Source organism: Gekko japonicus, unplaced genomic scaffold (assembly GCF_001447785.1).
Source record: "Gekko japonicus isolate JY-2015 unplaced genomic scaffold, Gekko_japonicus_V1.1 scaffold3071, whole genome shotgun sequence".
Taxonomy (NCBI): domain Eukaryota; kingdom Metazoa; phylum Chordata; class Lepidosauria; order Squamata; family Gekkonidae; genus Gekko; species Gekko japonicus.
In genome coordinates this window covers 12,767-25,446 of record NW_015162566.1, presented here as the reverse complement: position 1 = coordinate 25,446, position 12,680 = coordinate 12,767, and the positions used below count along the sequence as shown (strand labels likewise).

The 12,680-nt window shown below is 41.2% G+C and overlaps 1 protein-coding gene across 3 annotated transcripts in view; it reads left to right on the top strand.

Moving 5' to 3' along the window:
* CLMP (CXADR-like membrane protein) overlaps positions 1 to 9,203 on the top strand; it is an 89,355-nt gene extending 80,152 nt beyond the window's left edge. For 2 of the 3 annotated variants that reach the window (XM_015406410.1, XM_015406409.1), the window contains exon 7: positions 7,123 to 9,203. In XM_015406410.1, coding sequence (XP_015261896.1) covers positions 7,123 to 7,414 — 292 coding nt within the window. In that variant the 3' untranslated portion in view covers positions 7,415 to 9,203. Of the gene's footprint in view, positions 1 to 239; positions 382 to 7,122 lie in introns of those variants that run through there. The other variant, XM_015406411.1, reaches the window with a different exon arrangement.
* The last annotated feature ends 3,477 nt before the right edge of the window (positions 9,204 to 12,680 follow it).

Genomic DNA, 12,680 nt, shown 5'->3' with positions numbered 1-12,680 from the left:
TCTACTTAAAAACTACCATCCTATGCTTGAGGTATATTCACTCGCTGAACAATCCAATAAAGAAGTTAATCTCTTTACCCTTTACAGGTAATTAACATTGTGCATTCTCCACAAGTTAACTGCTCCATCTGCTAACTCCCAGCTCCAAGATACAAATTCTTTACTAGGTGTAATTCACCTGTACTTTTTCCCATGCCTTGCTTTCTATTGTCCCTTTCTCATTTCTTCCCCACCTTCAGCTTCTTCGGAAATGTTCCTTTTGCTCCACTGCCATTTCCTGTACCTGAAAGCCACAACACAGGGCGACAAGGATTACTGACAAGATAACTAATGGTTTGGGGGATTTGGAAGGAGGAGAAAGGCAGAATTCAACTATACAATTAAGACCATGAACAGCTGACGGAGAAGAAATGTGTATCTCTTTCTCAAAATAGAAAAGTCTGGCTTGATTTAAACAAGACACTGGTGGAATAAAGCAATTTACAATGATTACATATGCCTACCATCTTTTATAAACTGGCCCAAGTACCCACATAAACCAGCTAACAGATAGAACAGTAGGTTTGGATGTGGGGAAACCCAGGTTCAAAAGGAACATCTACGAAGCTTACCAGCCTAATCTTCAGCAGCCCAGCCTCTCATAGCCAACATTTCACTCATTCTGATATGCTGAGATGGTTAGAAATGTGACAAATGCAACAACCAGATAACAATCAAATTCTATCAGCAACAATGTGGAGCAAATCTGGTTTGCAATGATGGCTACAGATGTGGTAAGCACTGAAAGCGTTCTGGGACTAGATTGCAGCTCCAGGACTAGTTCATGCTTCACAACTGACTGCTAAAGCAACAGGTATTACCTCACACACCAAAACATGACAGCCTCCCTCCCTCAGCATTTTGTGCCTGTGTTGCAACACCAAATGCAGACTGTTTTCTTCTTTAGGAAGAAAAGCCCAACAACCTGATGACCACAGAGCCTAAAAACATGAGGTCATTCAGCACTGCATAAAATGCTTTCAGCAGATACCAAGCAGCCCCTCCACAATGGGGTTTTACTGGACTAGTAAAGGTAAAGGTTCCCTTGCTCGAAAGCCAGTCAAATCCGACTCTAGAGTAGCAGTGCTCATCTCCGTTTCCAAGCCGAAGAGCCAGCGCTGTCCGAAGACATTTCCGTGGTCATGTGGCTGGCATGACTAAAAACCAAGGCGCACGGAACGCTGTTACCTTCCCACTGAAGTGGTACCTATTTATCTACTTGCAATTTCTTGCTTTCGAACTGCTAGGTTGGCAGGAGCTGGAACTAGAGCCAGCAGCTCACCTGGGTCTCGAACTGCTGAACTACCGACCTTCCACAGCCTGACTGCAAATTAAATTATTTTGGCAATTATAAAATGCAAGGAGAGCGTATCTGTTCATCGGTTGCCATTAACATAATCAAGGAATGCAACTATGTTATTAAGGATGCCCTAACTTTCTGGATGCTGAAAGCAAACATCAGACTAACCTATTCCAGCAACTTCCATATTTCTCAACTTTGTCTGAAACTTTCAGCATTAGCGACACTGGTAGACAAGAGTATTAGCTCAATAAAACAGTAATTTGATTCAGTGTGCTGGTTCATATGGGATAGTTTTCATGGATTGCCAGCTGGTACAAAATATAAAGCTATAAAATGACCATGAACTCCTAACAGATAATTATTTTAATAGACTATGCAAACAGAAATTACACGGTGTTCATCTAGTACAACTGGCTATTTGTAAACATAAAAGATGCCCTGCTGGATTAGACTAGTGATCCCTCAAGCAGCACTCTGTCTCACAGTGGCCAACCAGTCATGTTGCAGGGCCAACAACAGGGCATAAAGGCCAAGGCCTTTCCCTGATGTTACCTCCTGGCACTCGAGACTTACTGCCTCTGAAGGAGGAAGTACCCTTGTCACCACCATGGTTAGTAGCCACTGACAGACCTATCCTCCATGAATCTGACAAACCCCTCTTTACAGCCATCTATGCCTGTGTCTATTACTACATCCTCTGGAAATGAATTCGACATTTTAATTAGTCATAAAGTATTTCCTTTTGTCTGCCTTGAATCTAACTGCACATCAACTTCAATGGGTGCCCCAAGTTCTAGTATTTGGGGAGAGGAAGAAAAAGTTCTCTGTCCACCCTATCTACCCCATGGATAATTTTATAAACCTCTATCATGTTCCCCCTTAGTCGTCTCCTCCTTTCCCACATTCTTCAGCCATTTCTCACAGGAAAGAAGCTCCAACCCCTAATCATCTTGTTTGCCCCCTTCCATACTTTACCAGCTCTGCAATGTACTTTTTGAGATGCAGCAACCAGAGCTACTCACAGTATTCCAAATGAGGTTGCATCATAGATCAAAATCAAAGTCATTTATTACGGTATTACCCCAGCATACAACACAGAATAAAATATACCATCATCATCATCACCCAAAATCATTAGAATTCAGAGAAAACTATAATAAACTTTGTATAAGAAATTGTAAATAACAGTCAAATAATACACAGAGGCCCCTGTCACACGGGCAGGAAACTGCAGGACTTAAAAAATATAGTTTGCCCCGGGGCAAACTAACGCACGGTTAAGCAATCAGACCTCCTGTGGAGGTTCTGTGGAGGTACCGTGGAGGTTCTGTGGGTAGGGAGAGGTGCTGATCACAGGACATGCCTGCGCGCAACGAAGAAGCGCGTGGTCCCACTGCCACCTCAGCCCGTCAGAATAACTGCAAAATGGCCGTCTCTCCTGACGAAGACACTTCTCCTGCTTGGCTCCTGTGGGACTACTTTTCCCTCAGTGGCTGTTGCTAGGCAACCAAGCTTGGTTCTGTCAGAAAAAAGACAAAGGAATGAAGCCCTTTCCAGGCCTCTTTGTAGGAAACTCATTGGGGCCAGTCCTGACTAGAGTTGCCAGCTCTAGGTTGTGAAATTCCTGGAGATTTGAGGGATGGAGCCTGGAGAGGGTGAGGTTTGAGGAGGGGTGGGACCACAGACCGGTACAATGCCATATACTCCACCCTCCAAACCAGCCATTCCCTCCTAGAGAACCATTGTTGCCAATCTCCAGGTGAGGGCTGGAGATCACTCAGAATTATTTTTATTTATTAATTAAATTTATACCCCACCCTCCCAGCCAAGGCCAGCTCAGCCAAGGCTTACACCTGCTCTCTAGGAGGGAGGGGGGAGATGGAAAGCTGAAGTCAAACTGCCAGATAAAGATAGGTTGATGGTTGGCTAGGAAGGAGATAGTGTTGCTAACTCCAAGTTGGGAAATTCCAGGAGATTTGAGGGGTGGAGTCTGGAGAGGGTGGGGTTTGAGGAGGGGTGGGACCTCAGACAGGTACAATGCCATAGACTCCACCCTCCAAACCAGCCATTTCCTCCTGGGCAACCATGGCTGGAAATCACTCAAAATTGCAACTGCTCTTCAGGTAGCAGAAATCAGTTCCTCTGGAGAAAATGGTGGACATTATACCCTGTCATTATACCCTGCTGAGATTGCCACAGCAAATTGACACTGAGTGCCCAAGGCCGGCGCACTCTGCCAGAGCCTCTTTCTAGAGCTCATTGTATTTATTTCCACAATGGGCCTTTTTCCTAGTAAAATTATATATATTATATTGGCTTATGTTGTACTTTATGTTTCCTTAGTTCCTTGAATGTTGAGTTTTGCAAGCTGCTGCACAAAATTTGCATCATAAATCTATGCAGGGCCATTACAATATTGGCTATTTCATTTTCAATACCTTTCCTAGTAATCTCCAGCATAGTAATTACAGATAGCAGCCATTAGCCACTAAAAATCTATCTAATCCTATTTTACAGTTGTCAAACTAATAGCCATTGTTATATCCAGCGACCTTCACAATTTGCTGAATCACTGAAATACTTCCTTTTGTACCTCCTGATTCTATTGTCCATCAACTTCACTTGGTGCTCCTAACTTCTAATACCATGGGAGAGGCAGAAAAAGTTCTCTACCTCCACTTTCTCTGTCCCATCCATAAATCTATACACCTCTATCACATACCAATGCAGCCATCTTTCTTCTAAACTGAAAAACACCAGACTCATAAGAAAGGTACTCCAATCCCTTTATCAACTTGGTTGCCTTCTGGATATTTCCTGGCTTGGCTGTATCATTTAAAAGAAAAAACATGGTGTCTCGAACTGTATACAGTACTCCAAATGAAAACACACTATAGATCTATATAAGGGCATTACAAAGCTGCGAGTGGCATTTTCCTTTTTTTATAGTTGCTGCACACCAAGTTGGCATTTTCATTGAACTATGCACAACAACTCCAAGATCTTTTCCCCTCTTAGTCAGCAGTTTAGACTCCATTTGCATATACCAGAAGTAGAGATTTTTTTGCCCCATGTGCATCACTTTGTACTTACCTACACAGCACTTCATGGAGCTGCGGTGGCTCAAGTGGTTAAGACACTGAACTGCAAGCTGTGGAAGGTCAGTAGTTCAGGAGTTCAAGACCCGGGTGCCGCAAGATGGGGTGCAGCAGTTTAGACCCCATTTGCATATACCAGAAGTAGAGATTTTTTGCCCCATGTGCATCACTTTGTACTTACCTACACAGCACTTCATTTAACACATTGTGGCTCGCTCAGTTTGGAAAGATCCTCTTGAAACTTTTCACAATCTGCTTTAGCTTTCAGTATGTTGAATAATTTGGTATCATGTTCAAACTTGACTACAGCACTGTTTGATCCCAACTCCAGCACGTTTAAAAACAAATCTAAATAGCACCAGTCCCAATACCAATCCTTGTGGGATCCCACTGCTTAGTTCCACTGTGAGAACTGTCCATTTATTCTTATTCTTTGCTTCCTGTTTAGTGAGTTTTTAATCCTCTAAAGGATCCATCCTCCTATCCCATAACTATTAAGATTACTTAGCAATTTTTGTTTAGGGACCTTATCAAAAGGCAAGCCCAAGAATATAATGTCTACTGGACCATCCTCATTCACATGCTTGTTAACCCTCTGAAAGAACTCCAAAAGGCTGGCAACACGCTTCTTTGTAAGAGTCATGATTTCCCCTCAGCGGGCTTTGTTCCTCTATGTCAGTGGTGGTGAACCTATGGCATGAGTGCCAGAGGTGGCACTCAGAGCCCTCTCTGTGGGCACGCGTGCCATCGCCCCAGCCAGGCCCAGACCATCATTAAAGTGTCGAATTCTCTGCCAAATAATTTTAAGTAAATTAAAGCATTTGGGATTGCTTTCCTTACTTTGTTTGGATCACCTTAAGTTAATATATGAGTTGTTTTTTCTAAAGTAAAACATCAGTATTCAGGTTAAATTGCCGTGTTGGCACTTTGCGATAAATAAGTGGGTTTAGGGTCGCAGTTTGGGCACTCGATCTCTAAAAGGTTTGCCATCACTGCTCTATGTGCTTAATAATTCTCTTTTATAACAGTGTCTATTCACTTATCCTGAACGAATGCTAGCCTAATGAGCCCATAATTTTCTGCACTACTTTCCAAACTTGGAGCAGCATATTCTACTTTCCAGTTCTCAGTTGTGGAGGCCAATTTTAGTGACAAGTTGCACATATTGACTAAAAGATATTGAGTTTTGTAACATGTGACAACTCTTGGGAGTATACCATCCAGACCTGGAATTTTTTTAGTTTATATTTTGCCCATTTAGTCCTGGAACTTCATCTCGTCATCTTTATTTGATTGACTAAAAACCTCTCCTTGGGTATGGGTACCTGGCACACATTTTCCACCGTGAAAACAAGCCCAAAGAATTAATTCAGTTTCTCTGCCATTTCCCAGCCTTCCTTAAGCAGTCCTTTCACTCATGTTTTATCCAATAACCCAACCACTACCCTAGCTAGTTTCCTGATCCTAGTACATTTGAAGAAATGCTTCTTGTTTGTCTTAACGTTTTTAGTCGTCTGTTCCTCAAATTCATCCTAGTACATTTGAAGAAATGCTTCTTGTCTTAACGTTTTTAGTTGTCTGTTCCTCAAATTCTTTCTGCTTACCTGTCAATTTATACTGGTTTTGTCAGAATCTCTGATCCTTTGTTAACTCATTCAAGCAAATCTTCCACTTTTTACAGGAAGCCATCTTGTCTTTTATGTCATCAATAAGTTGGATCGCTAACCACACTATAATCCTTTCTTAACTGGTGCATTTCCTGAGATATGCTCTCTATCTGGGTTTTAGCTAATATGGTTTTAAAGAGATGTGACTCTGTTGCTTCAACTTCATTCTAAATGACTAATTCTCTTATTTTTGTACTGCTGCTTCTTTTGAAGCCAACTGTGATTACTTCAGACTTTTAGTACAACTTTGTATTGATATAAATGCTGAATTCTCATTCTCAAGTTCTAGCTTGCTTCCCATCATTACCTTGAGCATTTACCAAATTAGCCCTTCGAGACGAGTCATCTCAAATGGGAAGCGCCTCAGCTCCTACCAGTTTTCAGTTAAAGTACCCTCTATATCATAACAGGTCATGTGATTCAAATTAGTATATGTAGACTTAAGAAACATGGTATACCACACCAGTATAGACCATAGTGCAAGGTTTTCAGTTAAAAGCTTAAATGGATCAAGCTGAGTTTAACCACTATACTGTGGTCTCAAAAATTAATGCAACTAATTTTAACACCATAGGCAAAAACATACATAACTGCTGATGTTATTTGGAGCATGTCGTTGCATGTGAACCCCTGGACTTAAATATGTGAGCTATCAGTCCCATTAATGACTTCTGTAATGTTTGTGCATACAATCTTTCTGGTCGGCAAGTAATTTAATTTTTTTAACTCCTGGTATTAACAATGCTGCATTCCTTCCAACAACTTCAGAACTCTTTTGCATAAAAATGGAAAGCAGTACCCTTTGGGGTGTGATATATGTAAACTAGAGAACAAAATCTACGCTACTTTCCATATATCATGAATGACGCACAGTTAAATAATGAACCAATGAATATTTGATAAAGTTTCCAGAACCTTTACAAGTTTCTAAAAAATATCAAGAAATTCATAATGCACAAATGTTTCTGGTTCTTATAATTTATTGGTTTCATCATGTTGCCTTTCTTGATTACAGAGAAGATGCAGAGGCACCAAAAGCCCGATTAGTCAAGCCTGGCTCCTCTTCTTCTGGTTCCAGAAGTTCACATTCGGGTTCCTCCTCCACAAGATCAACAGCAAACAGTGCCTCCCGCAGCCAACAGACATTGTCAACAGAGGCTACCCCTCATATAACTCCAACGCAACACAGCCAGGTGGATATTGATAGCAGGGAAATTGAGCCAAAGAAAATTAACAACAACCTGGTGAAAACAGAAGTCACATCAACCATGGTGCCTGCACAAAGTAGGGCTTTCCAGACAGTCTGAACCTCCTTATCTGTTCAGATATCCAGAACTCACAGAGAACACCAGCCATATACCAGTAGCTTAGTGTGTTTACCTAAAACCAACTTTCCTCCTACATTCACTCACTGAACACACAACAAAACCCCTCACTCAGTATTCTCGCATATTCCATTCTGAATACAGCTACAGACCTGAAAAGGGAACTCACGTTGAAAAAATTTACTTCCTTTTTGCTATCAATTCTTAAAAAGAAATGTTGATATTTTAAGAGCTGAAAAGTGACACTGGTATCTGGAACAATCTTTTTTATGAGACACAGATACTCCAACAGAATTCTGAAGGGGACAGAGTTTGCACAGTTCTACATGAAATACATACATTCATGGGCAATTATGTTCTCAGCTGTGCCACCAGCTTCACTGATGAAATTATTTTGATCAACTTCAAAGGGAAATGACAGTCACGTTGCATGCAGACTTTTGCTGAATTACGTACAGTAGAATGTTACAGCACCAAAAGAGAAATTTGTTCCTTGAAATACCAATAAGCAGAGATTAAATTTTCCTGTTCACTGGCGAGAACTTCTTTGAACAGACAGGACATTAGAGGATACATATAATTTTTAAAAAACTTGGTATGATCAGTATGATCAAGCCAAATTTGTCCTTTCTCTCTAAAAAGCCATTCCACTGAAGTGAAAGAAATCATATATTAATGAACCACTAGGACACAAAATCAGATCAAAAACCTTGTTTTCTTTAAGTCTTTTTAAAAAAAATTAACATAGAAATCTCTGGAAGAAAAATATGGATGGTAAACTTCCCTCCTTTATTTCAGAAAGGCGGACATTTAGGACAAATATTGCCAAAGCTTTATTTTTCAAAACAAAACCAGAACACGGGCAATAATGTGATAAGCAAACCTTCTTGTTAACATCTAAGGTTACTCATGGCAATTTTGAAGCAACTGTTCAGACATACAATCTTAAAGGAACCACAAAGCCAATGAAAAGCACATTAACTACTGAAACAGCAGAACACATTGGCAGTTGTCACTAATGTTAAGAATTCAGCAATCTCTCCAAAGAAGGAAGACACAAGAAAATCAGTGTAACTTGATATAATATATATGTGTATAAATTGGTCTGATTTAAAGTGTTTACCATCCCGTACCTGGTTACCATGGGGATTACTTCATAATATTCTTAAGCACTGGGGAACTGTCATTGTCAGTAAAAAAATAATTAACTAGTTCTGGCCTGTGGTTGCTTAAGGTGCACTAGGAAACCTCTAATAGCTGCTTAGGGTGCATTAGTGGATCACTGAGACATTGTCAATAACAATGAAACATTAGAGACATTATGTATGAAAGTGAATTTTTAAAGTGACTTTTTTAAAGGAAACCATAGAAAATAACAGGGGAAATATCTATTTAGGGGTCAAAATATGGAAATACTTGGAAGTATGGAAAGACCTATTCTCCAGTATTATTACAACTGAGTATGCATGATTATCTAAATTACTCCCCCTTCTCAATCAAGGATGCAACTGAAGAATCTTAACATAGAGAAAACCAAACCAAACACAAGGTCTATGGACAGCTGGGCAGAAATTTATCAAGTAGATCATGACAGAGTGGTAAAAAGATTATGATTTAACCCAAGCTGTTTCCAGCAAATTCCAACTAAGACGCTGTTTAGCGCATGTGTTAGTCAGTATCAATTGAACTACTCTAAATTAGGTCCTCTGTTAAGAACTTTCCACACAACATAATTGTTATCCTTACTATGGCCCCGGCCACACGGACCGGATATCATTGGGGGGGTGTGGCTAATTGCCCCGGCGCAGTTTGATCTGCGATTACGCGATCAGACGCGCCGGTGGCACACCACAGGTCCTTCCCTCGGCGCCGGCGGGTAAACGAGGGACCGGAGGGGAATGTTGCGCGCCGGCGCGATCACACCACGGCATCTGGAGGCAGCCCGTGGAAAAGTGGAGTGCACCCTTGGAGGTACTAGTTTTTTAATGCGCATTGTCGGCGGTAAGCCACGGGTGCACTCCCCAGATGTTGGGGTGTGATCACGCCCGGATAATCCGCCCACCATCCATGCCTCTCCCGCGGCAACTTTGCCGGGTGACTGGGGCCTATGTGTACATGTCATTTGCCTCTACAGTTGGAATTGGATTCACCAGCCAAACCTGCCAGACACTACTATTCAAGAAAGCATTCCATATTATAGATAAAAATTGACTAAGATTCACAGATATTCGAGGAGAGAAATGAACTTTATAAATAAATGGTAGCAACAAGATTGTTTCAAGACATCAAGAATTCACTTTTAAGAGAGATGCAAGTGCAATGGCTTTTGAAATCAACATGGTACAAAGAGCTACTTCAGAAGGGAAACAATACTCATTCTATGAGATACCAACCTTTTTTTTTGTAAAATACTGTATTTAAAGCTTTTAATGTTATCTTGTATACCCATTACTATTTAGTGTGGTTGCATACATCTTCTCTTATTTTAGTTCCTGATGGGTAAACTTACAGCACCATCCAAAGTAGATTTGCACCCTTCTAACAAAGTCCATTGACTGCAATGGACCTACAGGGGTGTAACCATGCTTAGGATGATACTGGAGTTACTTCTCTTCTATCTTCTATTACTGTTGTATTTGTGCTCAGAATGAGCAATACAAAAGGGAAGCAAATATTTATTATAGATTCCTTTGAATCAACAATTTAGTAAAACTGTTTTGTTGTTGTTTTTAAATAAAGATACTGCTGTAGGAAAACTGCAGTTTAAAGAAAGCTTAGAACTGCGTCTTAATTTTACTCTGTAACTAGTATTCCTACCTAGAGAACTACATAGTAATTTTTGATGCCCAACTCCTTAAACCCCTATTGAATTTATCTTCCCATTCTAATGTTATAATCTGTATAGTTTTTTGAAACTGGGAACAAAATGCCAGCAGGGAGAGAAAGGATGTGAAGACTGGGGGGAACTGTTGCTGTTACCGTACTACTATATATTGCACAACAATACGCTTTCAGGATAGGAAAAATAGTGATAAACAAAGGCTACACCAAAATGAAAAAATTCAAGCTACTGAATGTACACATCTCCAAGGAATTCTGTAGATTTGAGAAGTAACAAAAACACTTCTGCTGGGGAAAATAGCTCTAAGAAATAAATCCCATAAGGCCTTGTTAGCAGTTATAAATAAATTCCATCTGAAGTAGTTTAATGATGCTTATACAAACACATTCCTACAAAAAAAAAACCTGCAGGGACAAGGTTCCTACAAAAACCATAAAAAATCTCCCAGTGCCTAGAAGAGAAATAACATGAGCTTCTTCATCCCAGAGTCCACATGAACAAAAATAAGTGTGTGTTGCACATAATGGGGACTCAGATGAATTAGATTCTTAGATAAATGGAAACATGGCATAGGAGAAGGGCAGGGGGACACTATAAAAACCATGTGTGGAAGAAGCATAGTAAAGGAAGACAGTTTCTTCCACTAGTTGCAAAGTCCGTGATGAAATGACTACAACTTTCCCAAAACCCCTAGGATGTGTAGCAGAAAGGTGTAAAAAGCAGAGTCCAAAACAGATCTTTTGCAACTGCTTTTACATGCCATCAATGGTGAAAAGCATAGGTTCAGTATTACCCAAAGGACAGATGCAAAAATATCTCCCTACTGCCCCTCCAACAGAAGCATATATATAAACCCTTTTGCTAAATGTATCTCATTAAAAATATGTGAAGTGGCCAATTCTAAGTTAGAAAAAGGCCTCATAGGACTTGTAAAAAGGGGGACAGCAACTGGATGCTCGGAAACCATGTGGTTCAAAACATGGATTCCCTGCAATGCTGGGAATGCAAAAATGTATTGTTTTTGGTGGGGAAAGCATATATATAAACCCTTTTGCTAAATGTATCTCATTAAAAATATGTGAAGTGGCCAATTCCAAGTTAGAAAAAGGCCTCATAGGACCTGTAAAAAGGGGGACAGCAACTGGATGCTCTGAAACGATGTGGTTCAGAACATGGATTCCCTGCAATACTGGGAATGCAAAAATGTATTGTTTTTTGTGAGAAAAAAATATTTATCTCAGGCCGGTGTACAGCCTCCTTTTCCCTTCCCCTCCACTCCCCACAACAGACACCCTGTGAGGTAGGTGAGACTGAGAGAGCTCTGAGAGAACTTGCGACTGACCTAGGGTCACACCAGCAGCTGCATGTGGAGGACTGGGGAATCAAAACCTGTTCTCCCAGATTAGAGTCCACCGCTCTTAACCACTACTCCAAACTTTTGTATTTTAAAAACCTCTGTGCACAAGTTTCTTTCCAATTTTTTCTGCCCCCACCCCAATTATTAAGATTATTCTGCTCCATTAAGAGGAAAAAGAGGATTTCCATCACCTGTTGCATCATTAGGTAAAAGTCAGCAAGGACCCTTCAAGAAAGTCAGAGAAAACTCGCAGCCTGCCCTGCAGAGGTATTTTAAAAACCTCTGTGCACAAGTTTCTTTCCAATTTTTTCTGCCCCCACCCCAATTATTAAGATTATTCTGCTCTATTAAGAGGAAAAAGAGGATTTCCATCATCTGTTGCATCATTAGGTAAAAGTCGGCAAGGACGCCCTTCAAGAAAGTTAGAGAAAACTCGCAGCCTGCCCTGCAGAGCCGGTTTTAATTGCCAGGCCTACACCCTGGAAAATGTGAATGGAGATCACTTGGCCCTTAAGAAAGTCAGATCAGTCAACACATATCAAGATTATGGGGAAGTCAGAAGAAGAAAAGAATGTGACTTCCAGGCAGGGCAGGGCCCTTTAACTTCTTGTACTGTCCCTGACTAAGATGCATTCTTAAGCAAATACAGAGGCAGGGAAGAGAGGGAAGCTAACGACTCCTAGGCCCACGCGGCGCCTGGAACTTTCCTTCAGTCGTGTCAAAATCGCCTTTGATGAAGGGGTGCCTCGGCGCGTGCGCAGAATCACTTTCTCCGGCACGCCTCAGCGAGGAATGGGGGCCGTGGCCAGAATACCACCGAACCCGTCTTCCACATTCTTCTCCACCTCGCCTACCTCACAGGGCCGTCGTTCCAATTAAAATAAAGCAGGGGAGTTGCGCGGCCCTCTGTGACCTCCTTAGAAACAGGATGCGAGTAAAGCGGCGGGCGGCTCGTTAAGTGAGAAAGAGCGGATTAATTTCCTCTACCGTGAGGTGAACCTCCGAACTTTATCCCGGCCAAGGATCCCGGCGTGAACCGCACGTCCTTA